We start from the raw sequence: 27,610 nt of genomic DNA, 5'->3' as shown, positions 1-27,610 counted from the left end.
TGTCCTCTTTATCCTGACTTTCATCAATAACAATCATGCCTCTAGAAATAAATTGTAGGTGCCATCTATTTTATATCTATAACTGCCAACGTATTCACTCTTTTCTCAAAGACACTGAAGTTTTATATCAGAATGCAAATGGTCTCTAGAAGTATTAAACTGTAACTCATTATTAAAATAGTTCTGGTTGTTTTATTGTAGAAACCCTGCAGAAAGAGAACAGTAGATACATTTTGGTGGAGTGGTAAAGTTAAAAATGGGAGAACAGGATGCTATCCGAGTAGGTGGGCAGCAGGGAAAGGCAACTGGACTTTGCAGTGGAATTGAAGGGGAGAGAAAGGCATATGAGCATGTGACCATTGACAACATGTAGAAAATTAAAAGATGGTATTGAGGAAGTGGGTGGAAAAGTGCTCACGACATGTTTTATTTACTTCCTAAGTTGCTTCATGCTGGTCCCAGATAGGCAGGTGTTATTATAGCCATGCACTAGACACCGTTGATAAACACTGAGCTTTGTTTGGCATGAGAAGCAGAAATCCTATTCAGGAGATATATGGAGCTTCTGGAGAATATGGGAAATCAGATTTCATAGAAAGGTTCTGAAATTTTGTAGGAAAATATAGCAGTGATGATTTATGTAAAAGCATATGTTTACTTCCTGACAATATAAGAAAATTTCATGAATCAGGATTTGTACCCTCGTTTGCTTCAGTTTTGTTTTATATGGTACTAGAGTTTGAACACAGGGCTTCATTCATGCTAGGTAAGAGCTCTACTAATGAGCTACAGTCCAAGCTTTGGACCTCTGTTTTTCAAAACAAAATAACCATTTTAATATTTCATATACAGCAGCCCAACTATGAAGCCACTGACCAGTTCCTGGTTTTAAGAATATTACTAAAACTAGTTTGGTTTTTCTGATTCATTTTCATTCCCTTTTCTTAGATGATCCATCACTCCTTCCCAATCTTTACAGGGACCTTCTACCACTCAAAAATGTTTCATAGGAGTTTGTAGTTTGAGTTAATTTCCCTAAAGAAGTTGTTTGTAAAAATAAAGACTCCATGAAGCTAGGGGACTTTGTGGTTTCTTCTCTCTCTCTCCGTCTTTCTCCCTCTCTCTCTCTCTCTCTCTGAGAGTTGGTAAAAGCAGCACAAAACAGTGGCAGTGAGTAGGTGGGAATCAAAAGTGAAAAAGAGTATGGTTTTAATACAGTCACTTACTAATTAAAATGTCTTATCCGAAATTCCAGACAGAATAAATGCCTCAACATTCGAATCAATAGTCTCTAAAATATTTTAGCATGCTTAGAAATTATCATTTTCCCCACCAATCTGTGAAGAAAAACATTTGTATTTATGTAGGTTTTTCACATTCACTTGTATCAGAGAACACAGGGGAGAGTTGGAATAACATTATTCAAGGTTCAGGAGAGTCAAATGTTTCTTATAAAAAGTGAAAAAATGTTCAATATTTTCTAAATGTACTTCAAAAAAATGAAGCATACTTTGGAAGAGTATTTTTCTTTACCTTAAAAAATTAAATTCAAATTTATCCAGTGATTCCAGTCATAAGATGCTAAATTATCAGCTAACATAGCTTTAGTTCAACCTTAAGCAGTGGAACCTCACTCGTCTCTAAAACAGCCAAGTTCTTGAACACTGTTTTAAGTAGATCTGGATCAAATGTACAAATCAGATGTGGCTCACGGAAGGATTTAAAGCACTGGATTTTTTTCTTCAGCTGATGGTAAAAATTACTGATGAAGGCAGGGGGCCATTGTTATCCTAATGTAATGAACTTTTCCTCCTAAAATGTGATTTTTTGCAGTGACTGCCATGTCTGCTTCCAACTCAATTCTTTGTTTCTTTTCTTACTCAGTCAGGGCCTACAAGAATTAGGTGAAAAGTAGCCTGGGGGAAATATCTTACTTGTTTTGTGATTCTATGTCAAGTTAGTGCATTTAAAAAGAGAGAAAGAAAGAAGAAAGGAAGGGTCACTTGTGCATGGTGCAGTGGTGTGCGCCTATAGTCCCAGCAACTAGAGGGGCAGAGGTAAGAGCATCCCTTGAGCCCAGGCACTCCAGGCCAACCATGAGCAACATGGTGAAACTCTAACAACAACAGAAAAAGAATGGAAAAAGTCACTATCCTTATGTCAGTATTCATGTTGTGTTTCAGCAAAGTTCCAAGGATAACAAGTTTATTCCAATCTTTCTCTCTCTCTCTCTCTCTCTCTCTCTTTTTCATCTTTTGGTGCTGGGGATTGAAACCAGGGGTCTCACATATACCAGTGTTCTACCACTGAGCTGTACCTTCAGCCCCAGTCCAATCTTTTCAATGCTTTAGTTACACATCTCTATTTTTCAAGCTAATGAGAGCTTGACAGCCAATTTTAAAGGACAGATAAAAATGAACTTGGTCCTTAAGATACAAAACATAATAAAGAGTAAAAGTACTTAGTGAATTTACTTGTAACATTTTTACTTACTTATAAAATAACAGTTGTTCATTATTCTTACTCCTTTTACTACTGGTCTTTTTGATAAGAAGTCTTTTAAATGTTGAAATTCTTAATGATTAGAATTAGAAAATATAAATGGAAGCATTTTTATTGTGATATACCAAAGAAAGAAAACTATGGATCTTGGGAAGCTATTTAAAATAATGAGACAAAACAAGCATACCTAATTGAATCAAAACATTTTTCTCTAGTTAATGTATATATTTTCCCTACTAATTTAGTATGGAAATGCTGCTTACTACCTAAAAAACTTACTATTTGAAAATCCTTTTATAGATTCAGATATGAAATAGAGGGGAAAGAAGAGGTATTGATGATATTGTGTTCAGGTTGACCTTCAAAAATAGAGTACATGACATCTCTCCAAGACAATATTGCTTTATTCCTTTAGAGGAGGATAATTAAGTCCATGACATAGAACATCCATTTACTGTAAGGTTCAGATTGTCCATTTATCAGAAATGAGATTTACTGAGCTCCTGACCCAGAACAGCAAAGGCAATCCTCATAGCCAGAGGGCCAAAAGGACATGCAGTTTAGAGTTCCATTTGTGATGTTTTTAGTGGCATTTTCAATCCAGGACAATTATTACATTGAACTCGATTTTGCAGGAATGGACGTGAAAAGTTATTCAACTTCCATGTTTCTTTGCTGTTAGATTATAGATGTCGCTCAGGTCATTTATCCTGATTGTTCATATTCTTTTCTGTTCAGTAATTTTCATAATTACCAAAAGAAAAGAAGGAGGAGGAGGAGGAGAAGGAGGGAAAGAGAAGAAGAAAGGAGGAGAAGGAGAAAGGGAAGGAGAAGGAGGAAAAGGGGAAAAGCAAAGAAAGAAAGAAAGAAAGAAAGAAAGAAAGAAAGAAAGAAAGAAAGAAAGAAAGAAAGAAAGAAAGAAAGAAAGAGAAAGAAAGAAGAAGAAAGAAAGAAAGAAAGAAAGAAAGAAAAGAAAGAGAAGAAAGAAAGAAGAAGAAGAAAGAAAGAAAGAAAAGAAAGAAAGAAAGAAAGAAAGAAAGAAAGAAAGAAAGAAAGAAAGAAAGAAAGAAAGAAAGAAAGAGAAAGGTCTCTGGATGTCTTTCCACTATCTTTGGTCAGGGACATATTTCTTCACTTCCAAAGCTCACTCCCACTTTCAGAGAGTCTCAAGTCTTCCTTTCCTATATCCTTTCACTACAGTACTCTGGGGTTCCTACTTAATTCCTGTCTGTTCCAACCAACAGCCTACAGTCTTTACATGGAATCTAGCCTCCTCTCTAAGTTCCTCAATTGGCCTCTTCATTTCCAGCATTCCTTGTTAACGCAACCTTTCCTGTTAATGTAGTGCCCACATGGTATGTTTGTAGCACCCTTTTATCTATGTGATTCCCAAAACTGTATATGGATCCTAGGTCTCTACATTAATTCAAGAAATATTTATTAGTGCCTACAATAGAAAATAAGCCCTGAATTATATGCTAAAAGGAACAGAAAGATGAATAGAGCACTACTTCTACCTCAAAGTATTTACAATCTGGTGATTGGGATAAAAACAAGCAATGAGTAACCCCTGGTGAACATTCACTATAAACAATGCATTTAGCAGGATCTAAAAATGGTACGTACGCATTCAGGAAAAAAAGAGGCTGATTTTTGATGATCAGAGCAGCAGACACTCTGCACCTTTGATGGTGGACTTTTGAGAACCTTTTTGGTAGGATTCCACCTTCCAAAATGCTTTTCTATCACATGTTGCACAATGCTGCATGTGATCACCACAAATTCTCTGAGTAAAATGTAACTGCGCCACAGAAGGGAAGAAGTTAGTGCAATCAGAAGACTGAACAGTCATGTGGCGATGTGCATGCAAGAATCAGAGGGGTTTATGTGCCTGTGGGGTCTTGACCTGTTTCAAAATAAAAAATCTGGACAGAAAAATGAGTCTAATTTTCAGGCTGCTGAAGTTGAATCACCTCTACTGAAGATGGTTTTTCTCTGCGTCTGATTTCTTCCCTTCTTATCTACTTTGCCCAAGGCCTTCCTAAGTTTTAAGTATCCTAAAGTTGACTGGATATGAAGACATTCCACGCTCATTCCCGTGTTCTAAATAATCACCTAGCACTTGCACATTCGTTACCAGTTGCATGACAGCCTGGGATGTCTGCTTTGCCCTCTCTCTGCTCATCAGCATGGCTGGTTTTGAACTATTTTTTGAGTGCTGCTGAATGATGACTCATCGGTGAGCCAGCAGCACACGGTTCAGTGTCTTTTCCCCCCAGGACTCAGGATGCCAGGTCAGACAATGCTACCAGGTCTGCGAGGCAGCACCAGTTGTTCCGCTCATCTGCTCCTGAGATGCACTTCCAGACTCCCCTGACAGTCTGAGCACGTGCTTTATGCAATGTGCTAAGAAGCAGTGAAGTGTGAGAGGAGGAGAGAGCAAAAGGCCTGATGCACTGAAGCAGAGTCAATGCGCCTCAGTAGCTCGGGGAGGAACGACAGGAGCGAAAAGTGCTCCACACTCCCCATCTGTTTGGTGACCTCCTGACTGCAATAAAATCAAACCCAAAGTCAGGACTCAAGGTGGCATTCGGCATACAGGGGCAAATATTTTTCTCAGACAAAAACTAGCAATATAATCAAAAAAGTCATACATATGTATGTATACATACAAATATAAAACAGCAATATTATTAGTGTGCATATATTCATGTATTTATATGTACAGATATGTACATTTTAATCACACTTTTCAAAAACTTACTATTGTCTGATGATAAATATATTCTTCTGATACCTGAGCAATTTGTTTGTTCAAAACTGCAATCAAAATTTTCCCTGTTTTCCCTTGTTCTCTTCTGAAGGAGAGAATACTCAGAAATACTATAACAAGGGACAAGTAAAGTCTGTGTGTAATCCTGATCAAACAAATGCTTAGGAAATTTAGAAATGAATCCCATAAAACTCACTTCCATTACTGATTATTGTCATCTTGTTCACTAAGAGCTACAAAGATTTTATAAACTGAGGATTTTTCCTTTAAATAGAGAATTTTTAAACCTCAGAAAACTGGAAAACATTAAGAGAAAAATATGGCAAAAGATGACAGCTAACTGAAGAGGAGAAAAGTTGTATGATCTTGGAAAACACAGGATTGGGGGAAGGGTCAAGTAAAGAAAAATGCAATGGTAACTAAATTAAGTTTATGCTTTAAAACAATCCTCACAGAATAATTTGTACAAATACACCTGAATGGTTCTTAGCCCAAAGTTGCTGCATAGATAAGAATCATATTCAATTATAAGGTAACTCTATTCAGTGAAGGGAGGGAAAAGGGTTTGGGGGGAGGAATGATAGTAGAGGGAAACAGACGTTATTATCTCATGTACATATATAACTGCATGACTGATGTGATCCTGCAATATGTATAATCAGAAAAATGAGAGATTATATTCCACTTATGTATGATATACCAAAATGTATAAATGCTTTCTACTATCATATACAACTAATTAGAACAAATAAAAAAAATTTAAAAAGAATCAAATTCATCAAAGTAATTTTTCAAAGTATCAGTGGGTCTAAGAGTTTGATAAAAATACTTAGTTTAGTGCTTGTTTTGTGATTGTTATTTAGCAGAAAGCAAGACAAGAGATGAAACTGATTTCCATAGTGCATGGAAGGCATTTTCTTCAAGAACATACATGGGAGCAAATGTATATGCAAATTAACCTTAGTTTTAAAATATCATATTGTAGTGTGTTTAGAGCCTTGCTCTTCATAACTTGAAGAGTTTGTAGGCAATTAAAATTCCAAGGAATAAAATCATCCTTCAATTTGTTGAGTCATTGGTTTAATTGACACAAGTCTTGAGAAACAAAGTTGTCCTCATATTTTGATTCAATATTACTGGCTTATGACAATGTCATCCTACTCTGACTTTGACTGAAGAGAAGATTGATTTTATGGGATGAACTACCATATATTAAACAAAAAACTTCATTTGTAAAGCATCAAAAGCTGTAGCTGACAATACCTGCCATATACAAGCTCATTCCATATCAAGAACAACAGACACAATTCCTTATGATAATAAAGATGTAAGTTAGCACTGAATTAGGTTCAGATCCTTCTACTCATCAACAAGACAAGCCACATATTTTGAGAGGAGCTAATATCCAAACCTACTTCATTCATTTGGTACAGAAACCACACAGGTTAAAGCAAAGTTGATAAATACAAACCTCACGGAACTGCCTTTAAAACAAAACAAAAACAAAACAAAAAAATCCTTGTCTTTCTCACTCTTTCTAGCCCCAAATGCCTAACCTTTAGAAGGAAAACACTGAAAAGATGCCCATTTTCAGTCCTCATCTGCCGGTGCTGCCAGGCCCAGATGCTACGCAGTGAGGCTGTGTAGTTTTCTGCAGATGCACCCTTGAATGCTAAATAACTCCGCTCTGCACACTCTTCTCACTGCGGAGCAGCGCAGGGAAATGGCAGCCAGAGCAATGAGTGGTTGGCATGGCAACGAGGAAAAGAAAACCTGCAACCTCTTGTATTGTTAGGCTAGCCTGCTTGTTTGCCTCTGGGGGTGGTGTGGATGGCTTTAGTCATTTTGCAGGAGAAATGGCTCTGTGCTATTTTGCTCTGTATAAATTTTGATGAGGTATTATAAACAATAGGTCATATTTTAAGTGGGATGCTGACTCCTATCAGTAGATCTCGAATCTAGCAATGGAGGCAGGAGAGAAGAAGAGTCAGAAAAAGCAGTATGAATTTTCTAAGATTGAAAAAGGGGAATGGAGAGAAGCTTAAGGCATACTTTACTCTTTGCATGTGGGAGGTACCAAACTTTTCCTCAAGCATGCTTTCGGCTTCTGTCGATAACACCAGCAACAATAAACATATATTATCTATGTCCCCCATCGCTGGGCTGCTTTGGTCATGTGGATGTTAAAGTGCAGGACCAGGCTGTAGAAACCCAGCTCTTGGACAAGAAGTAGACCTAAAGAGCATGTCCCAAATGTTGGGAAAACAAAGGGATCTTGGAGAATCATGGGGCATCAATGGAAGAAATGACCTTCAAACTTTCCACTGACTCAGAGATAACCTGGCCTTTGATGGTCACAAAGACACTCTACCCTGTGACTAGTGTTTCTTATTAGTGTTTAGAGCCTGGTACTTGAGGGGAGTCAAAAATCACGAAAGCCTGATTTTAATACCTCAGTGTTGCATCATCTAGAAACATCCTAGAACTGCCTCCTTCCTTTCTCCACTCAGGCTAAAAACTGAGATTAAGTTCTGATTTTATGCCATGCTTATGGGTGCAAGGATGCTGCAATAGAAGAACCGTCCTCTTTGTCTTTAGCAGATAACTGCTGCAAGGCGCTGTGCTATTCCAAATCTGCACGTGGGTCGTGGAAAGAGCACTGGTCTGTCTGCAAGGTAAGAGGCCTGGATTCTGGTGGTCATCATGTGATCCTGGATCCTCTCTCAAGGGGAGGACTCTGAAAGGTCATCTTCCTTTCTGTCATGTTTTCCACAACTATGATAGAGAATGAGTAGATTCCATTAGTGTTTTCTAATACAGGACAAATCCTGACATTTATAAAATTTATTCTGGGAGTTAGGAGGAAAAAAAAAACAAAAACAAACAAAAAAAACCCTTCTCATCCAAAAGAGTCTTGAAAGCTTTCAAAATCGGCAGCACATTAATATAGTCAAATAAATTATGAACTATAGAGAAAGTCCCACACCACTTCATAGGGATAAGAGAGTTCAGAAGAAGAGGTACTGGATTCCTGAGTATGTGGGGTCACAGTGCAGTTCCCCTTACTGTGCAACCCTGGGTATATTATATAACCATTCTGTGCATTAACCTTCTTATTCATAAATGAAGATCCTAATGATAGGAGCCAAAATTTGTGGCTATTCAAGTTTCTTATATAAAATGGCATAATATTTGTATATAACCTACACACATTTTCTCATATACTTTAAATAAATTCTAGTTTGCATATTATACCTATAACACTAAATACTATGTAAACAGTCTATATTATTTAGAGAATATTAATAAGAAAAAGTCTAAGAGTCAGGTGTAGTGGTGCACACTTGTAATCTCAGTGGCTCAGGAGGCTGAGGTAGGAGGATGGTGAGTTCAAAGTCAGCCTCAGCAATTTAGTGAGACACTAAGCAACTTGGTGAGATCCTGTCTCTAAATAAAATATGGAAAAGGGCTGAGGATTTGAGTTAGTGGTTAAGTGCCCCTGAGTTCAATCCCTGGTAGCAAGAAAAAAATAAAATACAAAAGAAAAAGTCTATATATATTTGGTACAGATGCAAATTTTGAAAACATTTTTGATCCACAGTTGGTTTTATCTGTGGATGTGGAAGCCACAGAGACAGAGGGCTGATGGTATTTCCATAATAGTTCTTTCAGCAAGTCTTGAGGGATGAATAGAGAATTAGAATATCTTTGCCCTTCTAAAGTTGAAAAGTGAGTAACAGTGAAATGATCGTGTTTTCCAGAGCAAGGTAAGAAACACAGAACTGCTTTGTTTACAAACTCTGGTTTTTGCTATCAGAAGATGCTATATTCAAAATGATCTTATAAACAGATACAGTACAGATAGGACCTGATATACTAGATAATGAGAACTCAATGGAGTGAAAACCAGCCACATTGCCAAGTCATGTGCACAGATTACAAAAATTAATTGCTGTTTCATGTCCTTAAAATGTCATTTGAAAGGTTACTTTTTTGTTTTCCACTTTCTAAAATGATTTTCCAGTCGAAATTTTACAAATTTTATCCATCAGTTCTTCTGCCCTTTTGTAAGCAACACCATGTTATTTCAATATGAATTCTAATATGAGTTTGGGCCCTGCTCCTGGATAAAAAACTTAAAAGATGAGGTATCTAATTGTCACTCCAAGTTGGAACTCTGAAGGGACCAAATGCATTCCTCTTGCTTTCTTCAATAAAGTGGAAAAGAGAGGAAGGCATTATTTCAAGCCATTACTCTTATTATTCACGCTTTGGAAAACAATTTAAAATGATGGTTTGGCCTTAATATAACAAGAGTTTTCCTAAAGGGCTAGATTCACAATAGTTTCACATTTCTTTCTTCATGCTTCTGTGTCATGGCTTTTATAAAGAACCTGTTAGAGCTGGACTTGTGGCTTAGTGGTAGAACTCTTGCTTAGCATGAGTCGTGGGTTCAATACCCAGCACACCAAAAAACAGGGGATACTTAATGATAAGAGAAAACGATTCTACTTATTTTTCTATGGACTACTTTAAGTTGTATGGAAGGAGACACAATCTAAAAAAGTAAGAAATGTAAAGAAATGCTAGTTAAAATACTGCCTTCTATCATTCCCTGATCCCCCAAACCTGGTCTCAGTGCAAAAGGTCAAAAACGAGTTGACTATAAGTTGAATCCTTAAAAATAATTATGGCCCATAAACAAAAATGAACATTGAAAAGGGTGAATGAGGGAGAACAGGGTAGGAAGGAAGGCAGGGAAGGAAGACCTGCTGCTTACGACTCACGGATCATGCAAACCTGTGTATAGAGACGAATAAAAAGAAACAATTGTGGGGAAAGATTTACTTCTAAAAATGAGGAGAGGACTACAGCAAAGAAGGAAAGTAAAGATTTTTAGGCTCAACCAGTAATGACCTGGACACCATGACATACAGCTGGGGACCCGAGGTCACTGGGAAGTGCTCCCTGTTAATAGTGTCTTGAGGATTGTCCTTTACAGAGAAAAATATGCAGTAGGTTGAGATTGAATGTGAACAATAAAAGAATGGGTTGGTTCATAGCTGCTGGGCTCTCTGTAAAAGAATCATCTCAAAGTCTGTGTCCTCAAAGGAGAGCATTTTTAAAGGCCATCATTGAGATTCAAAATCATTTCCTTTTACTTGGATGAATTTTATTAGATGATTTATGAAATAGTTATCTATAAAACATCAATGATAAGAATTGTTATTTTATTAAACTAGAGTTTGGAGAGAAATTTAATTGCACATTAACTTATTACTAGAATATTCTTTGTAGATCTGAAGAAACAAAATTATATATTTTCCTTTTCCTACAACTTTACACACATACATATTTTCTGGATTCAATACTTGGCCTATTATATTTAGAGGGAGGTTAGCTTAAAATCACCCAAAGTTTTGGTTGAAAACATAACTCTAATAACCCACAGCTGATGATTTACCACCTGTCACTATGAACATACGTATAAAACCCTTGCAATCAATGTCTCCAAAATGAGATTCACTTGATACATGTGACTTTAAAATTAACTCTGAATGTTCCTAAAATCATCACTTGAAAAAAAACATGTTTGTCTCTTCTTAATTTATATTATTTTCTCAAAGAAGCTGGGAAAGACACACTGACCTGGAACATAGATAATCTGTGATGCTCTTAAATACTTCCATAAGATTCATAAACAAACGGAATAGTAAATGATGTTAGTCCTCCATTGCATGACCAAACACACTATGGACGATTTTTTTTTTTTTTTTTTTTCCTGGAGTGCATTATAAGCCTGCAGAGAAGTCAGTGAGTCAGCTGATGAGCATCCAAGGGACAAAGCTAGACTTTTCAATGGTTTTCTGATTGCTTTAAAAAGGACTTTCTTCCTTTTGTATTTGTATGTTCATTCATCCACTCACTTGATACCTGTGTTGAGGTTTGCAGGTGTAATGTCAGGTGCTTCCAGACAGGATAATGAGAAAAATCTTGGTCTATCACATGGTCTCTTTTCTTCTTCACAACCATATGCTACAGCATGCCCTCATCCTCTCATGACGCCATCCCTTCAACGTCCTTTCAGCTAGTGCTCCTGACACCCAAGTCCTACCCTCATCAAGTTATATTATACTAGAACAATATTCTTTGGTCAAGAGTGCCTGCTGTGCTGTCTTCAATAATACCATCTTTACCACCAATATTAATGGTAACTAATAGCTATTACTTCTAGGACCATTCACTTTATATACTTTATAATCTTATTGTAATCTTCACTATAACCAAGAAATGTGAAAAAATAATATTTTTGTTTCATTCTGAACTAGAACGTCTTGCAAATAGGGAGTATCGTATGGGCCTCTCGAGTACTGCATAGCTTCTCAACTCCTTTTCCATGTGAGTTTCTGCAGGGAACGTGCTTTTTAGCAGAGCAGTTTCTGAGAATACAACTTTGCAGAGATTTCTAGGCTTCAAAGGGGTGATATAATTTTGAAACTCTGAACCATGCTGAGCTAACAGTTCATGCAGTGTTAGAGGCTGAGCGCCACTGTGCTTCCCTTGGGTGTTTAAAACCCTCATTGCACCCCTGTGAATATGTTTGGCAGTCCACAAGTTGAAAATATTGGCAGTAAAGAGAAATAATCCCTCTTCAATTTTACCTTTACATACTTCTTTTTAGCACTTAACACACTGTGCTCTCTATTCAAATTAATTGCTGTGAAAGCATCTGATCCATGAAGTTCAAGGACCATTTCTTGCCTACATCCTGGAATAGGGGCTAATGCAGTACCTTGTGTGTAGAGAATGCTCATCAAGAGTTTGTTGACTTAGTGGACTTTTAAAATTTACACTACATATTTGTGTAATTTCTCCTCTATCATTTGAAATGCCTACTATGGTTCCCTATTAAAATTTAAATATGTATATATTAACACATATATACATGTCTATAAAGACATATATATTAGCATATATTTAATATATATTATTATATAAAATATACGTATAAATATATTTTAATATATATTAGTACATATATTAGCATATATTAAATATACATATATATATACTTATATATGTATATATGGGTGGGCATTGTGGTGCTTGGAATCAAACTCTAGGATTTGTGCATGCTAAGCACACTGTACCACTGAGCTACCCCTCTTCCTTAAGCAAAATTTTTTAAGACAATGTACAGTCACTCTGTATTGCAAATTAGTTGCTGGAGTATAGAAAACCAATCTTGATATAAGCAAGGGATGATTTTGAAGGAGACAGCCTTTCTTACTACTTGCACTTGGCTCACTCTTTTGGGCGGCAGGTCGCTTTCTGCAAGCTACTGAATTCAAATGCATTAAATTCTGAATTACAGAAAAAAGGAAAATTATGATGAAGAACACTTTAGCGCAGGCTAATGTTTCTCTACACCATTGGTACTACATGGTGGCTATGCACTAATGATAATACCACGAGAGTGAAGGAAACTCCTGGCAGAAATCGTACTTTGAAAAGATGTGTTTCTGAGTAACTTATGTTAATGTTCTCTTTCAAGCATCTGCTTGTTACTTCTTTTAAAAATCTGAGGAAGTATGAAATGGTTCTTATATCCATACATATATATTTGTTTTCTTTCCTTTCTTTTCTCTTTTTGCTTTTTCCTTTGAAGGCTTAGATTTTACATTTCTTCTGTCCCCAAAAGTAAATGTGCTAATCAATCCACTGAATTTAAGTCCAATGTTATTTGAGGGAATCAAAAAGAAACTAAATTTTTTCTTTTCATGAGCTAAAATGATATGCATACACTGAGCCATTTGCATATACAAATGAAGGTAGTAAAAATTAAGCAGAAAAATGAGACTGAGAATACAACTAGTCTGGGGAAAGTCAGGCTAATTGCCATGATTTTTCTCCCATTTTGGTATCTGTTTCTCCTCCTTGACTGAAATTTTAGCTCTAGTACTAGTGAAAGGGGATCAACACTGCAAATTAATTCACTTTAAGACAAAAATGACTACAAAGCACAGAGCAGGGATCCCTTGGTTACCTGCTGTTTCTCTGTCAGCTGAGGTCAGCTCTCCGTTGATCCCGTTTTCTTTGGTATCTGAATAGGTGCCCTGTGACCCATGCTCTCCAAAGGTACCCTCTTCATCCTCTCTGTATGGGAATCCATTGGCGCTTCGGACAAGTCCTTCCCCTGCCCCTCCTTGGTCCTTCATCTCAGGTGGATGTGGATGTGCAGACGCCTCTGTGAACTGAGCTGAGGTCCAGTGAGGCGCCTTGGCTTCATCTTTCCGTTCGTCTGCCATTCTTCAAAGCCCTGTAATTCCTCCTGCAACTGGAAGAGAAAAAATGTCGTCACTACTCTGAGCAAATCTGATCTGATATTAGTTGTGTTAAGAAAGGGAAAATGTGTAGCAAATTCAGTGGTTTTCAACAGTTGAAAATAATGTTCAAGAACCCTCTTTTAATATCAAGAACTTGCCATTTTTGAGACATTGGTCTTTACAGACCATTTCTGAAATATTTATGCTTCTAATATAAGATCCCTATTATGACTGCAGATGTCAAATCTAATGTTTAACATTTAAGGACACAGTTTTCATTAATGCCCATTGACACATGGTATTGAATATTGACAGTGTGGTAGAGTCAAAGAATTCTTCCGCATAAGGGAACTCTGCAGTGTGAGAAAACTGGGAAGAAAACTGTGGGAAGAGGAATGGCTGGGGTCTGGGAGGCAGCTGGGTGGTAGAGTGCTTGCTAAGCATGCATGGAACCCTAGGTTCAATCTCCAGCAACACCCTCCCCCCGAAAAAAACCAGACGGTGGTCAATATTTCAGTTTCAAATATGTTCAACTCAAACTGGAGATGGCTATGTTTTTTCCAAATACTGTGAACTGAAAGATAGCTTTGACTTAATTTGTCAATGAACTTTTCTTAACTATCTATAAAGAGGAAATGGCATTTTGTATTAACATAAATCTTACAGAGAGAATGGATTAAGATAGAGTATTAGACCCATGTCCCCACTTCATGGCATTATTTCAATGCTAAGTCAAATAAGATCTGAAAGAGTGAAATCATTGACATGTAATAGGAAACTGAAAATTATAGCAAAGGAGGAACTAGCTGTGGAGGAGGTGTTCTATAAATGTTAAGTGAATGGCAGATATTGCACGACCTTTTCTTTATGCTGATGCTACTAAGTTTAGAGATGTAACTGATGAGAGGTGATTCACCACTCAGTTTGGAACACTGTTGCCAGTGATATAGCCTCATTGATGGTTTATTGTGCCCATAAAAAGTGACAACACAGGAAACGACTCTCTCTGATGGAAACTAAGAACACCTTACTTTTTTCAAAACAGTGATCAGAGCAAAGACCTCCAAACAAGCAAACAAAAATGGTATTAAGACAACCTATCTCTCATGACCAAGCTCTGTTTAGAGGCACTGCAAATAAATTAAGCACTTACAAAAGTAAGCCTCTCTACCAGATTCCTAAGAAGCATCGGTTTCTTAGTGAATCTCAATGCAATCCTTAGCTTTCTCCGCTTTCTATTCATAGCAAGAAGAGCTAGATGAGTTCATTCATCAAAACTAACTTAATTAGAACACCAAACTCTCCCCAAACTAGTTCCCAAATGGGTCCCATTTATACTCCCTAAGAACATATTTTAACAAGATGTAGAAGGTTAGCTCTTAAGACCTTGGTTGAAGGGCCTGTGATAAACCAGGGAGAATCCCTGTGTCACTGTGTGCAGAGAACGGTGCCGACAGGAGAGCTGTGTTTTCTGTAAAATGAGGACAACTAAGCCTAGTTTATTGACCTGTTACAAAGTTAAAATGGAATAAAATAAGGACATGACATAGTCCCTGTCCTGCTCTTGCTGGGTAATGACATTTGTCATTATTTTCATGATTGTAGTATAGTCATTGTAACACCAGTCAGTACATATAAAACATTTTAAGTAGATTTTCTGGAATTGTTGACTAGTAACTCGAAAACGTGGTCAAGTACAGCAAAGAGAGATACTTGTAAATCTGTCTCCAGATATTGCATAGGACTGAATGAACATCCCAAGACAGGCACAGCAAATGGCCCAGAAGTTTCTTTAACTTCCCCTCATCAGAATTAAAATTTCCATATTCTTATATGGTACAATCTATTTTATGTGTAAAGTGGATATTGTAAATATCACACAATTCCCTCAGTTTTGAACATCTTGTACTAGAAAGGTAGATTTATTATAATTAATGAACCAATATAGATACACTATTATTAACAAATCTGTAGTTTATTTAGATCACCCTCGTTTTTAGCTAGTGTCCTTTTTGTTTGTCTCAGGATTCCATCTAGGATACTACATTACATTTAGCTTTCATATCTCCGTAGGTCCTTCATGACCTTGATTTTTCAGTTTGGGGGAGTACTGGATGAATAAATCATAGGATATCCTTCTAATGAGATTTGTCTGAAATTTTCATGATTAGTTTTGGGTTATGTGCTTTGGGGAGGAATACCACAGAGGTTAAGTGGTCAGATAAGCTTGGGAGATGCTGAGCTACACAAGTGTGTGTACCGAAAACCTGAGAGCTTTGGATGTGCTGATGGATGTTTCAGTCTCAGGGAGACAGCAATGCACAAAACCTCCCAAGCTGTTAGTTGCAGAGTCATTTTCAGGACCCCCCCCCCCCCCCCATTTGTGAATATCTACAAGATGATCTGTCAAGATTCAGGATTGCTCTTTAGCCCATGTTTAACTGAGCATTCTGGCCACTAGATATTGACAGTAAATAAAACAATATGAGCGCTCACAAATCTCTGCTAAATCTGGCTGTGCCCCCCATCACCAGGGTTCTTTAGAATAGATTTCTCAGTGATCAAAAATTGTCATCTTGCACCTAATTAGCGGAAGTCTAAAAGGAGTGAGTGCTAGTAGGTCAGTATCCACTTACACAGTTGGGATCATTTGTTTTCAAGAGACCACACATTCATAAAGTAAATTCCTTCGAGTTTAATGCTTTAGAATCTTGGATTTGTTTAACCCTAATTAATCAATAAACAAAAACTAATTTTGGAAGAAGAAAGAGATGGCTATCCCCACCAATGACCAAAAAATGAAATTTGTTGCCTAAAAAGTATCATCCGAGTCTCTGATAAGACTATTTAGATGATACTCCTTAAAACAGATACAGATTCATCTGATACCACTTTCTTGTTTTTGGTCTTTTGAAATGTATATAGTCTAAACATCTATTAAATCATAAACATTTTAGAAGATTTCATGCTAGAACGGGCATTTCTCTGATAAAACTACTTTGACAAAAATACAATTTGGAAACATTGACTCGACAGTGAACTACAGCTTCTTGAATCAAAGAAGACACTATTTGGTGATGCTTGCTTTAAATTAAAACTTACTATCAAAATGTAACTGGCATGAAGGTCAATTTCATCTAAATTCCAAATGAAAGTTTTGGGGTCATGTATTACCTTCATTATTCAAAATTGTTTTTACATTCTAATTAAAAGTGATCATGGCCTCCTTTAATCTCTTCTTTCTAATGCAATATTATTTTTACCTGAATCTCTTTGAAAACCTTGTGAATGTGGAATTAAAGAAGGTAAGAAAACTGAAACAATAGGAAATCTCCAAATCTATAAAAGGAAACTTAAGAGGTGCCAAGAATTATAATATTTCTCTTTCCTATTGTGTAAGAGGAAAGACTCTCCACTCTCCAGTTTGTAAGAGATAACAGGTCCTAACTGTTGTGCATCTGCCCCACAATCTCCGCTTTGAATAAAGCAAGCAGAGAAACTCCTGATCGCTTTTTCTTCTCCCAGCAAAGCCTAGATGGATGACGTGAGCAAGGGAATCTAAGACCAAGAAAGAAACTTAAGAGGGTTAAATTACTAATCATACCAGGATGAGACATTGCACTTGAATTTTTCGTGTGTGTGTGTGTGTGTGTGTGTGTGTGTGTATGTGTGTATGTAGAGTGTGTGTGGGTGTGGGTGTGTCTGTGTATGGTGATGGTGCTGGAGATTGAACTCATGGTCTTGAGTATGCTAGGCAAGCACTCTATCGCTGAGCCACATCCCCAGTCTCTGACTTTATCATACCTTGACTATCATGCTACATATTGCAGGCCCTGGTATTCTTCCCAATAAAGATATACAGTTGGAACAAAATTTAGGAGAACATCTTGTGCTATCAGAAATGCTAGTTGTAGACCTGAGTGGTGAGCTTCAATCGTCACTATTATTTGTTGTTAAACAATTTCCTGTTCATATATCAAAGTTCTCTAAGGATAGACTTACCTCTTCATTGAAAATTAAACTTTCAGTCCTTAAAACTCCAGCCTTTCCCCTTGATAAGCCTCAGATCTAGTTTGCCTGTTGCTGGCAAAAGCAGGCATGCTTTATCCCAACCTGTGGACCACTGGACACTGCTACATTCTGATTAGTTTCACTGATGGAAAAATATGATTCTTTCATGTTTGTTGATCTGTCATTCTTATTTTATTCCAATGACCCAAGCCACACTATGACACTGCATTGATTAGACTTCCAACCTACTAAAGATTCTGCCTTTATCATCTTATGTCAGTGCATTAAAATTGTTAATAACCAGACAGTAACAGTATTTATACAGATTTAATTCCAAATTGAAATGGTATATGGTTTACCTCCTAGTTTATTTAATATGTGTCAAGTTCTTCCATTTTGTATACCATTTAGGTATATTTAATACATACATGTTTAATAATGTATAGTAAAGCGAGTACTTTCTCTGATACTGATAAAAGGTGTAGTATCAAGAGTTACGAGTCTTACACATAGTCAAATCTCTTAGTTAATTCTAGATAAGAAACATTAAGCAATAGAAGAGAGAGAAAACAAGTAAAAGAGTTGAAGGAACAACAAAAATATAAAACAAAACCTGGGTACCATGACAAATGACTCATATTGGAGATGGTAAAAAAATTCAACTTCTGTTTTAGGACACATATCCCAATTTTCAATTTATTTAGGTAACATTTTTATCTAGCATGCTAATTAAAACACATTTAGAGACCCATTCTGTAGCTTGCAGGCAGGTCTGTCCACCCACTATCACTGTTATGATTTATCGGATTTCTAGTACACTGAGATTTGAAATGTGTATGCTTTTAAAATTTTTCCATACCTAAGATTATGTGCTCAATGCTTCAAAACCCTGGGATTTTGCTAGAGTATCTCTCCAGATACTAATGAATTCATATTTTGTGTGTGTGAGAAAAAAATTTGGATTTGCCCACAGGCAGCCCAAATGTCTGCCTCCACTGTTTAAAACTTTCTTTTTATGATTGTCCCTTGAATTAAGGATCTACATACCAAATTAATTTATATTGGAATTTAGAAATTAAATGTTTGAGCATATATATTTTGCTTATTTCTGATAATTCTTAGATTATCAGGTAATAAATCTGTTCCCACATTTTCCTTGAACTATTAGAATGTTTAAATGCTTAATTACCTCATTCTAAATTTTGGCACTTACTTGACTCTAAATCTTTGGTACTATGTTCTGTTCTTTATTATAATTTAATCACAAAATTTATGAAATCTTTTCAGAAACCAGAATGTATGTGATAACCACATATTACCTTCCAACATTTTACTTCAGGGCATTTTAAAAGAAAATTACATATGATTTAGTATACCATAGCTCTTATGTTAATCATGTACATAAAGTGAAGAAAATACAAAATAGACATATTTCCTACATAAATTGTTTTATAAAACTTTAATATTTTAGACCTTTCAGACAGGTTATAGATTAACACACTCTAGCAGAAAAATCTGATTCCATAGAATAAACAACATTACTTAGTTTTTACAAAAAAATGTTTCTCCTTTGTCCATCTTCCTTGGAATACTACTTTCTCAATTATCATCCAAGAAAATGTTGCTAATAAGCCAAAGATAGCTTTAAAAGGACAAATGACATATATTGGAGCTGGTCAAATAACTCAGATTTTCTGGATTCCTGTAAGGGTATAAAACTGGGGTGCACATTAAAACAAATGCACTTTTCAGCTGGTTTTAAAAAAGAAGTACTTTCATTTGGACCTTCATCTATCATTGGATCACTCGGATATTATTGCACATGAAAAAAGTAGTTTGATATGCCCTACTAGTCCCTACATTTTCTGCTCTTAAGAGCAAATAGCAAATAGATATATCTGTTTAAGTATACCAAAGATTGTTCCTGAACACATATGCCCTCAGGCCTTGTAGACAAGAAAATAAGATACAGCTGTCTCACATTTCCTCCACTTTTTGAAGAGAATAAAGACAAAGCAGCAATGCTCAGAAAAAAATTCCTGACAGCTCTGCCATCTTTCTGAATTACTGATGAGTTTATTCTTTTGAACAAATCCAGGACTAAGGATCTAAATCTGAAATACATTGTACTAAGAAAGAAGCCATTTCCCAATTTTTCTACCTACCTAAAAATAAATCAGTTCTCCATATTTTTCCTTCAAAGCCTGAAAAGGGTTGTTCAAAAGTAAGATGTGTATGACCAAAACATGATAGTGATACACAAAATCACCAAAGCACTATTTTTATTTAAATTGGGTTTCAAATATTTGTTGAATGTTGAATAAATTTATCACCAACTCTCCACCTCAAGGTAAAGACAAAAAAGAAGTTTCTACCAGCTGTAGATGTTTGACCAACACTAGCTCAATGGGCAGGAGGAGAATAATTTTGAACTTAATTTTCATGGCTGTAGAATTTGACAGAAAAACCTCAAGTTCTAGCTCCATTTATTCTATTTGGTGTTTTTTCTTATGTGCTCTCAATGGAGCTAGAACACAGTTTTTCTTTGGTTTACAATATTAGAAAGATCACAAAACACAGAAGCAGTCACTGATTATAGTTATTATTAGTAGCATTAAATACTGTCAAAAATGGTGAAAGGAAAACACTGAAGGCTTAGAAAGTCTAAAGAAAAGTTTCATGGTATACCAGGTAAGCAGATCTCTTTTTCATAATGCACTTGGCACAGATAGCTCTAGAATGTTTTCTATGATATGTTCTATCATCACATAATGGAGCAGATCAACAGAAACACTGGGCTTATAATTTTGTGTTGCTACATATCCAAAGAGGAACAAACGAATAAAACAGTTATACAATACAGTCAAGTACATGAATACTGTCTTGCTTTTTCATGGAGGTTCAATAGTCTTACACTATTAGTATCCATATCAGTGTCATAGGAACTTGTTTTGGTTCCTTAAAGTATCAGAAGTTTATGTAGAATCCAGATATTTGCTTATAAATGCTAAAAAGTTCTAAGCTTAAGTATTTGTGCCTGTAACCTTGTTTTCCTACTCTTTATCTTCTGTGCTGTCCTGAGGGAAGGTACATAACATTTTTAAAAGATTAAGCTGAAGGGCTGGGGCTATAGTTCTGTGGTAGAGTGCCTGCCTAGCGCATGCGAGGCACTGTTTTGGATCCCTAGCACCACATACAAATAAACAAATAAAATGAAGTCATGCTATCCACCTACAACTACAAAAAAATCTTTTTTAAAAAATTAAACGGAGATAGAGGAGGCCGGTCGGCACAGCGCTGGGACTCGGAACAGCCACTGGGGCTCCGGCGGCTGCCCGGGGGAGGAGAGGCGGGGAGAACTGTGTGGACTCAGGACACCAGGGCCTGCCCTGAGGAGGAGGAGAGGAGCGTGGCCACTTGGATTCAGAGAGACTGCGCCAGAGCTGCAGGCGGTTGCCAGAGGAGAAGCCGCGCGGCGAGCTGTTTGGAATCAGAACGACGCTTCTGAACCCCGGGGCCTGCCCTGAGGACGAGGAGGAAGAGGAGCAGCCGCTTGGATTCGGGCGACTATACGGGAACTACAGGCGGTTGCCAGAGAAGGGGCTGCGTGGCGAGCTGTTTGGACCCTGACCACTTCTGAACCCCGGGGCCTGCCCGGAGGAGTAGGAGAAGGAGGAGAAGGAGCGCAGCGGGTCCTTTGGACTCACAGTGACTGCATTAGCGCTCCAGGCGGCTGCTCAGAGGAGAAGGCGAGTGGTGAGTTATTTGGTCTTAAAGTGACAGCTCCTGAACACAGGGGGGCTGCCTGGAGGAGAAGCGTGGTGGGACGCTTGGTCTTGGAGGACCACACCAGAGCTCCGGGCGGTGGCCCAGAGGACCCGTGCAGCGGGTCACGTGGATTCAGAGCCACTCAGAGGGACTGCTCCTGAACACCCGGGGGGTTATCTGGAGAAGGAGGAGGAACGGGCAGGGTCACTTCGACTCGGAGTGATTGATTGCCCCGGGCTACGGGTGGTTGGTGGGAGGAGGAGGCACGAAGTGAGTTTCTTGGACTCCTAGTGACCGCACCGGCATACTGGGCAGCTGTCTGGAGGAAGAGGCCTGTGGCGGGTCTCTGGGACTCAGAGCGATTGTTCGGGGCCACAGGTGGCTGCTCAGAGGAGGGGCCACGCAGCCAGGCGATTAGGTGCAGAACAGGGTCCCAGGATCTAGGAGGCTTCTGGGTGGAAGAGCCGCACAGAGACAGGCTTAGGGCGGAGCGAAGGTTCCAGGCCTATGGGCAAATTCTCTGAGGAGGGGCAGCCTAAGGAGATTCATCTGCGAAGGGTGAGGCTCCCAGGCCCAGGAGGTAGGGCCGGGCCCCTGGAAACTTTGCAGAGGAAGGCAGCCCAGCCCAGGCAGTAGATGTAAATTGAGGGGAACCTCTAGGAGGAAACTGACCAGCGAGACCTCCCCACCGGGTGAGTCTTCCCTGCTGGGTGAGGTTTCCCACAAGGACAGTAAAACCAGAGGCTCAGGCCCAAACAGGCCTTGCCTCAGCCCACAGCCTAGGTCCCCTTTGGATGACCATTGGTCAACAAGTGGAGGCACCTCTGCCCACTAGCAGGGAATATACCCCACCTGAAGGCCACTACTCCTAGAGAGGCAGCTTCCTTGTGGAGCACCGCATTATCAACCTCCTCCAAGACTTCAGCCTACTGAAGGCTAAGAGGGGATATATATAGAAATCTTCAGGGTCATTGTAAATCAACAGAGGAAATCTGCAATATCTCAGCGGTCCACTGATATCTGAACAACATGAGAAAACAAGGAAAGAAAATGCTGCAAACAAATCTAGATGTTACATCAATAAAACCCAATGACAGCATGGCAGAAGAAATGACAGAAAAGGAGTTCAGAATGTACATAATTAAAATGATCAGAGAAGCAAACGAGGAGATGAAAGAGCAAATGCAAGCATTGAATGATGAGATGAAAGAGCAAATGCAAGCATTGATTGATCGCACCAATCGACAGTTAAAAGAGCAAATACAGGAAGCAAAGATCATTTCAATAAAGAGTTAGAGATATTGAAAAAAAACCAAACAGAAATCCTTGACATGAAGGAAACAATAAACCAAATTAAGAACTCCATAGAAAGCATATCCAATAGGATAGAACACCTGGAAGACAGAACCTCAGACATTGAAGACAAAATATTTAACCTTGAAAACAAAGCTGAACAAACAGAGAAGATGGTAAGAAATCATGAACAGAATCTACAAGAACTATGGGATATCATGAAAAGGCCAAATTTAAGAATTATTGGGATTGAGGAAGGCCTAGAGAAACAAGCCAAAGGAATGAACAACCTATTCAATGAAATAATATCAGAAAATTTCCCAATCTGAAGAATGAAATGGAAAATCAAGTTCAAGAGGCTTACAGGACTCCAAATACACAAAATTACAACAGACCCACACCAAGGCACATTATAATGAAAATACCGAACATACAAAATAAAGACAGAATTTTAAAGGCTGTGAGAGAAAAGAACCAAATTACATTCAGGGGGAAACCAATACGCATATCAGCAGATTTTTCAATCCAGACCCTAAAAGCTAGAAGGTCCTGGAACAACATTTTTCAAGCCCTGAAAGAAAATGGATGCCAACCAAGAATCTTATACCCAGCAAAACTTACCTTCAAATTTGACGATGAAATAAAATCCTTCCATGATAAACAAAAGCTAAAAGAATTTACAAAAAGAAAGCCAGCATTACAGAACATTCTCAACAAAATATTCCATGAGGAAGAGATGAAAAACAAAGAAGCAAATCAGCAAAGGGAGGAATTATCCTAAAGGAATTGTCAAATAAAGGAGGAAACAAGTTGTGTCAAACAAATAAATAAACAAAATTTTAAAAATGAACCAAATGACCGGGAAACCAAATCATTTCTCTATAATAACCCTGAACGTTAATGGCCTGAATTCATCAATCAAAAGACATAGACTGGCAGACTGGATTAAAAAGAAAGATCCAACAATATGTTGCCTGCAAGAGACTCACCTCATAGAAAAAGATACCCATAGATTAAAGGTGAAAGGATGGGGAAAAACATACCATGCACATGGACTCAGCAAAAAAGCTGGAGTATCCATCCTCATTTCCGATAATGTGGACTTCAAGCCAAAGTTAGTCAGAAGGGATAAAGAAGGTTATTTCATACTGCTTAAGGGAAGCATAAATCAGCAAGATATAACAATCATAAACATCTATGCCCCAAACAGTGGCTCATCTATGTATGTCAAACAAATCCTTCTCAATTTCAGAAACCAAATAGACCACAACACAATAATACTAGGTGATTTTAACACGCCGCTCTCACCACTGGACAGATCTTCCAGACAAAAATTGAGCAAAGAAACCATAGATCTCAACAACACAATCAATAATTTAGACTTAACGGACATTTATAGAATATTCCATCCAACCAAGAGTGAATACACTTTCTTCTCAGCAGCACATGGATCCTTCTCTAAAATAGACCATATATTATGCCACAAAGCTAATGTTAGCAAATACAAGAAGATAGAGACACTAGCATGTATTCTATCAGATCATAATGGATTGAAGTTAGAAATAAATGAAAGAGTAAAACACAGAAACTATTCCAACATCTGGAGGTTAAACAATATGCTATTATATGATGAATGGATAACAGAAGATATTAAGAAGGAAATTAAAAAATTCTTAGAGGTAAATGAGAACAAAGAAACATCATATCAAAACCTCTGGGACACTATGAAAGCAGTACTTAGAGGGAAATTTATTTCATGGAGCGCATTTAATAAAAGAAGTAAAACTCAACAAATAAACAACCTAACACTACAGCTCAAAGCCTTAGAAAAAGAAGAACAGAACAGCACCAAAAGTAGTAGAAGACAGGAAATTGTTAAACTCAGAGCTGAAATCAATGAAATTGAAACAAAAGAAACAATACAAAAAATTGACAAAATAAATAGTTGGTTCTTCGAAAAAATAAACAAAATTGATAAACCTTTAGCCACACTAACAAAGAGAAGACGAGAGAAAACCCAAATCACTAAAATTCGGAATGAACAAGGAAATATCACTACAGACAGGATGGAAATACAAAACATAATTAGAAGCTATTTTGAAAATTTATACTCCAACAAAATAGAAAATTTCGAAGACATCAACAGGTTTCTAGAGACATATGAATTGCCTAAACTGAATGAGGAGGACATAAACAATTTAAATAGACCAATTTCAAGTACTGAAATAGAAGAAGTCATCAAAAGCCTACCAACAAAGAAAAGTCCGGGACCAGATGGGTTCTCAGTCGAGTTCTACAAAACCTTTAAGGAAGAGCTCATTCCAATACTTCTCAAAGTATTCCATAAAATAGAAGAGGAGGGAACCCTCCCAAACTCATTCTATGAAGCCAATATCACACTGATACCTAAACCAGACAGAGACTCATCAAGGAAAGAAAATTTCAGACCAATATCCTTAATGAACATCGACGCAAAAATTCTCAACAAAATTTTAGCAAATCGCATACAAAAACATATTAAAAAGATAGTGCACCATGATCAAGTGGGTTTCATCCCAGGGATGCAAGGTTGGTTCAACATCAGGAAATCAATAAACGTAATTCACCATATTAATAGACTTAAAGTCAAGAATCACATGATTATTTCAATAGACGCAGAAAAAGCATTTGATAAAATTCAGCACCCCTTCATGCTCAAAACACTAGAACAAATAGGGATAGTGGGAACATTCCTTAATATTGTAAAGGCCATTTATGCTAAGCCCATGGCTAATATCATTCTAAATGGTGAAAAGCTGAAAGCATTCCCCCTAAAAACTGGAACAAGGCAGGGATGCCCTCTTTCACCACTTCTATTCAACATCGTTCTTGAGACTCTGGCCAGAGCAATTAGACAAACCAAAGAAATTAAAGGGATACGAATTGGAAAAGAAGAACTCAAACTATCCCTGTTCGCTGATGACATGATTATATATTTAGAGGAACCTGGAAATTCCACCAGAAAACTCTTAGAACTCATAAGTGATTTCAGTAAAGTAGCAGGTTACAAGATCAATGCCCATAAATCCAACGCATTTTTATACATAAGTGATGAATCTTCAGAAAGAGAAATTAGGAAAACTACCCCATTCACAATAGCCTCGAAAAAAATAAAATACTTGGGAATCAATCTCACAAAAGAGGTGAAAGACCTCTACAATGAGAACTATACAACACTAAAGAAAGAAATTAAAGAACACCTTAGAAGATGGAAAGATCTTCCATGTTCTTGGATAGGAAGAATTAATATTGTCAAAATGGCCATACTACCTAAAGTGCTATACAAATTCAATGCAATTCCAATTAAAATCCCAATGACGTACCTTACAGAAATAGAGCAGGCAATTATGAAATTCATCTGGAAGAATAAGAAACCCAGAATAGCTAAAGCAATCCTTAGCAGGAAGAGTGAAACAGGGGGTATTGCAATACCAGATCTTCAACTCTACTACAAAGCAATAGTAACAAAAACGGCATGGTATTGGTACCAAAATAGAAAGGTAGATCAATGGTACAGAATAGAGGACACGGACACAAACCCAAATAAATACAATTTTCTCATACTAGACAAAGGGGCCAAAAATATGCAATGGAGAAAAGATAGCCTCTTCAACAAATGGTGCTGGGAGAATTGGAAATCCATATGCAACAGAATGAAACTAAACCCATATCTCTCACCATGCACGAAACTAAACTCAAAATGGATTAAGGACCTCGGAATCAGACCAGAGACCCTGCAGATTATAGAAGAAAAAGTAGGTCCAAATCTTCATCTTGTTGGTCTAGGACCAGACTTCCTTAACAGGACTCCCATAGCACAAGAAATAAAAGCTAGAATCAACCACTGGGATAGATTCAAACTAAAAAGCTTTCTCTCAGCAAAGGAAACCATCAGCAATGCGAAGAAAGAGCCTACAGAGTGGGAGAATATCTTTGCCAATCATACTTCAGATAGAGCACTAATCTCCAGAATCTATAAAGAACTCAAAAAACTCTACTCCAAGAATTCAAACAGTCCAGTCAACAAATGGGCTAAGGAAATGAATAGACACTTCACAGAAGAAGATCTACAAGCAATCAACAAACATATGGAAAAATGTTCAACATCTCTAGTAATAAGAGAAATGCAAATCAAAACCACCCTAAGGTTCCATCTCACCCCAATTAGAATGGCGATTATCAAGAATACGAGCAACAACAGGTGTTGGCGAGGATGTGGGGAGAAAGGTACACTCATACACTGCTGGTGGGGCTGCAAATTAGTGCAGCCGCTATGGAAAGCAGTGTGGAGATTCCTTAGAAAACTTGGAATGGAACCACCATTTGACCCAGCTATCCCACTCCTTGGCCTATACCCAAAGGACTTAAAATCTGCATACTACAGAAATACAGCCACATCAATGTTCATAGCTGCTCAATTCACAATAGCCAGACTGTGGAACCAACCTAGATGCCCTTCAATTGATGAGTGGATAAAGAAACTGTGGTATATATATACTATGGAATATTACTCAGCCATAAAGAATGATAAAATTATGACATTTGCAGGCAAATGGATGAAATTGGAGAATATCATGCTAAGTGAGATAAGCCAATCTCAAAAAGCCAAAGGACGAATGATATCGCTAATAAGTGGAGGTTGACACATAATGGGGGGGAGGGAAGGGTTAGAGTTAGGGTTAGGGAGGGGGGCAAGTATAGAGGAAGGAACTGCTGTATAGAGGGTAAAGAGGGGTGGGAGGGGTGGGGGGAAGGGAAAAAAATAACAGAATGAATCAAACAACATTGCTCTATGTAAATTTATGATTACACAAATGGTATGCCTTTACGCCATGTACAAACAGAGAAACAACATGTATCCCATTTGTTTACAATAAAAAAAAAAAAAAAAAAAAAA

At 37.5% G+C, this 27,610-nt stretch overlaps 1 protein-coding gene across 27 annotated transcripts in view; it reads right to left on the bottom strand.

The window, feature by feature from the left end:
* The window catches only part of MAP2 (microtubule associated protein 2), a 314,502-nt gene that overhangs the window by 61,027 nt on the left and 225,865 nt on the right, over positions 1-27,610 (bottom strand). For all 27 annotated transcript variants that reach the window (XM_079134618.1, XM_079134617.1, XM_079134597.1 and 24 more), the window contains one exon: positions 13,323-13,607. In XM_079134618.1, the coding sequence (XP_078990744.1) occupies positions 13,323-13,584 (262 nt within the window). In that variant the 5' untranslated portion in view covers positions 13,585-13,607. The remainder of the gene's footprint in view (positions 1-13,322; positions 13,608-27,610) is intronic.

This window comes from Sciurus vulgaris, assembly GCF_902686455.1.
Source record: "Sciurus vulgaris genome assembly, chromosome: 3".
In the NCBI taxonomy this organism is placed as follows: Eukaryota; Metazoa; Chordata; class Mammalia; order Rodentia; family Sciuridae; genus Sciurus; species Sciurus vulgaris.
The sequence above is the reverse complement of the archived record's forward strand: the minus strand, read 5'-3'. Positions and strand labels throughout refer to the sequence as shown.